General features: G+C 31.4%; 1 protein-coding gene across 2 annotated transcripts in view; it reads left to right on the top strand.

Moving 5' to 3' along the window:
• The first annotated feature begins 2,351 nt into the window (after positions 1-2,351).
• The window catches only part of LOC140980312 (tryptophan synthase beta chain 1-like), a 10,727-nt gene continuing 9,475 nt past the window's right edge, over positions 2,352-3,603 (top strand). For both annotated transcript variants that reach the window (XM_073446079.1, XM_073446070.1), the window contains exon 1: positions 2,352-2,767. In XM_073446079.1, the coding sequence (XP_073302180.1) occupies positions 2,402-2,767 (366 nt within the window). In that variant the 5' untranslated portion in view covers positions 2,352-2,401. The remainder of the gene's footprint in view (positions 2,768-3,603) is intronic.

Here is a 3,603-nt window from a genome sequence, read left to right as displayed (position 1 = left end):
AAGGTGTTTTGTGCAAGAGAATTTGATTTCTCTTTGACCTTGTTCCCGCTAAATGTGCTTCTTCACCTACTTGAAAATATGTTTGGGGTCCTCTCATATTTGTATTATGAGATCCCACACTTTCACTTGGTGGTTCATGGGACCAAGTTATTGAGAAAGGTTCGCCTCCTATTGTATTCATATTTAGATGTACAACCTTGAGATTCGCAAAACACTCTACAAGATCTTGAAGATCTTCTAGACCAATCTTTTCTGTAGTTTTCATTACCTTATTTTATTTTATGAGAGAGTTTTAGATTGATCATTTTTTCTTCGTCGGTTAAAGATTTTGGCATTACCTTTGTCTTCCCTCTTTAGTGCAAAAAGGGTCCAATACTAAAATATGGTGGTAACTTTTCTTCCGAGATCTTTTACTAGAACTTGGTTGTTGTTCTAGAGTTCAGATTCTTATTTGAATATCATTTAATGTTCCAAGAATTTCTTCTTGTTTTTAAAGGGTTTCCTCGATATTATGTGGACATAATATATCTGACTGTCATAATTATGCACCATTTTATAGATCTCTCTAAGATTTTCGGAGAGTTTAGAGGAATCTGAGATTATTTCTAGGAACCTATTACTTTGAGTCATAAGTTGACCATAGTATTGATTAAAATTGGTTAACTCTTTTTGTAAATATTCCAAAGTGTTGAAATAAATCATGTGTTCTTCTTCCCACCTGGTGTCTACCATTGGTTAACTCTTTTTGTAAATATTCCAAAGTGTTGAAATAAATCATGTAAATATTTAATCTCGAATATATTTTCGTATCGATAATTTTTTGAGAAAATATCATCCTCAAACATTTAATCACACGATAATAATAATATAGTATGTTTGAAATAATTTTACTTCAGTTCTGATACTATTTCTGACCCAGTAATAACATCAATTATATGTTTGATCATTTTATCAAAATTGAAGAATTCAAATTATAGTTTTAGATCTTAATAAAACTTAAATTGAAACTTAAATTTAGAATTTTTTGATAATTTACTCATAAAAATTGAGTATGTGTGGCTAAAAAAACAAAGATAGAAAATAATTAAAAAATACTATGTATCACGTGTCAAGCAAGCATTGAGGATGAGAGCCCCTCACCTGGAGTAGCATAGAATATCAGGGATGGGAATCGAGATTCTCTACGTGTCCGGTGAAGAGAGATATTAGGGCTGTGAAATTGAGTTGTAGTACCTCTTCATGATAATCATTATTTTATTTCCCCAGTTTATGTATATAGATTCAGACAAAAACTTGTGTGAGACGGTCTCATGAGTCTTATTTTGTGAGACAGATATCTTATTTGGATCATCCATGAAAAAATATTACTTTTTATGCTAAGAGAATTACTTTTTATTGTGAATATCGATAGGGTTGACCCGTCTCACAGATAAAGATTCGTGAGACCGTCTTACAAAAGACATACTCATATATAGATTATGTACCCATAATCTAGCTTGTTTGAGTCGGATTTGGCTAATGTTAAATTGATATGAGTAATTAATGAATATTCAAAGCATCAGTCCATACCGACCCATTTAGATTTTTTATTAGAATAAATATATTCTCAATTATAATTATATTAATTCACTCTTTTTTGAAAAGTTTATTTTATATGGAATTTTATGATTTATATTTATTTTAATATCCAATTCATATTTTATGATATTTAAATAAATTATCTGATTGCATAAAATTACCGTCTTTATTATTTTATTGAAAATATATTATATAATATTTTTTATTAAACATATAATTTTTTGATGGGTAGAACCCGTTAATTTTCGGGTGTGTGTCGGGGTGGGTATGAGTGTCTTGTCTCGAGCTCAGGTCCGCGCCTATGCGTTTGCACGATGAAACTTCTATAGCAATTATTTCGTATCCGTTTTCGTTTACTAAATTTATTAATATAAATTGTCATATGAGTCAATTACATCTCATTATAAACTCATTTAAAATCTTATATTTTTACCACAAAGAAATTATAGTGAGTTTATATTTAGACCGGACGAGGTACGTCATCAGGTCCTTCAAAATTGCAACGGGTCGAGCCTCTAGTTCATGATCTCACATATATATAAGGCGGCAAAAAAATGAATATGTTGAACCAATTTGTAGTCAACAAATTTTTGTTGTCTTAATTAACCACATCATTCTAACGAAAATATCTTGATCTTTGTAAATATTTAATCCTCAAGTAGAAAATTATCTGAAAATATAGCTGCTCCTCAAGTCAAAATGATTTAATGATGCAATTAAATCGTGTGCTTAATGTGGTAGAGAGGGTTGCTTGCCTGCTATAAATTACCATCTTCAAATCCATAGCTCTAATAAGCACTTGAGACCAAAAGTAAATTTAAAAATGGCTTCCACCAATTGCCTCAACCAAGTCCAATATGCAAATAACCTTTCGTTTCATAAGCCTGAGTTCTCACCGAGTAACTCAATCTTTCCATCCCATATGCTTACAACTAACAGAGCTCCGACTCTCTGCTCTTTAATATTTAACCAAGATAGAGGGACTTCAACGGAACGTAATCGCCGGGAGCTTTTGACAGCATCGAGAACATCGGAGGTTCTCCATCTAATTGATCGAACGGAAGAGACTTCGTTTAGTACGGGAAAATTCGGGAGGTATGGAGGAATCTTCGTGCCGGAGACACTCATCAGTTCTTTGAACAAGCTGGCTGCTGAATATTATCTGATACTGCGTGATCCCCAGTTTCAAGTACGTACTTGATCTCTTCTGCATGCTCATATATCAAATGTTTTCTAAACCCAAATTTAAATTCAGTAGTTATTTGTTGGATCTCGGTTTTCTACGTGCCCAAACGCAGGGGAAGTTTAAAATTTTTATTTTATTTTGAAAACAAAATAATTCTTTTGGACACTCGTATGGTTTTCAGGAATTAAACATGCATATGATGTTTAAAAATTATACCTTTGTGAATTAAATCACTGGACTCCAACTAATCCGGTATAAACGGATTAGCTCTTGTTGATTCCCTACGAACTTTCTTCGATGAAATCTTCCTATCAAGTCCACGACTGGATGGTATGTTCCTCTTCCAAATTGCACTAGAAAATTTGGAAGAGATTTTACGTTGGAGACTAAAACGAGAGGCGGCTCAACCTTGGAAAGAAAAACCAAAGAGGCCAATTTTTTTTTCTTTTGAAAGTTGGAGTCACGTAAATCATGTGGTGGAGGCTAGGGTTTTTTTTCTAAACATGTGTTATTTATAATTAAATAATAGCCTAATGACATAATTAACATTAATGGGCTTGATTTAATTAATTGGGCTAGTCCAACTAGTTTAATTAATTTAATCAAAGCCTATTAAAACTTTAATTATTTATTACGATGGACTTGTACTCTTACAAGCCCATTAAACATACCCACCTTATTTAATTTATTAATTAATAAACTCAACTTTTGAGCTTAATAAATTAAATACATTATAAATTCAACATTTGAATTTATTATTTAAATTATAAATTCAACTCATTGAATTTTTATCACTTCCAAAATTTAATATTTAATAAACCCAACATTTGAGTTTAATA

The sequence above is a fragment of the Primulina huaijiensis genome, chromosome 1 (genome assembly GCF_012295235.1).
Source record: "Primulina huaijiensis isolate GDHJ02 chromosome 1, ASM1229523v2, whole genome shotgun sequence".
Lineage (NCBI taxonomy): Eukaryota > Viridiplantae > Streptophyta > Magnoliopsida > Lamiales > Gesneriaceae > Primulina > Primulina huaijiensis.
Note: the sequence above shows the minus strand (reverse complement) of the source record. Positions and strands in the feature narration are given on the sequence as shown.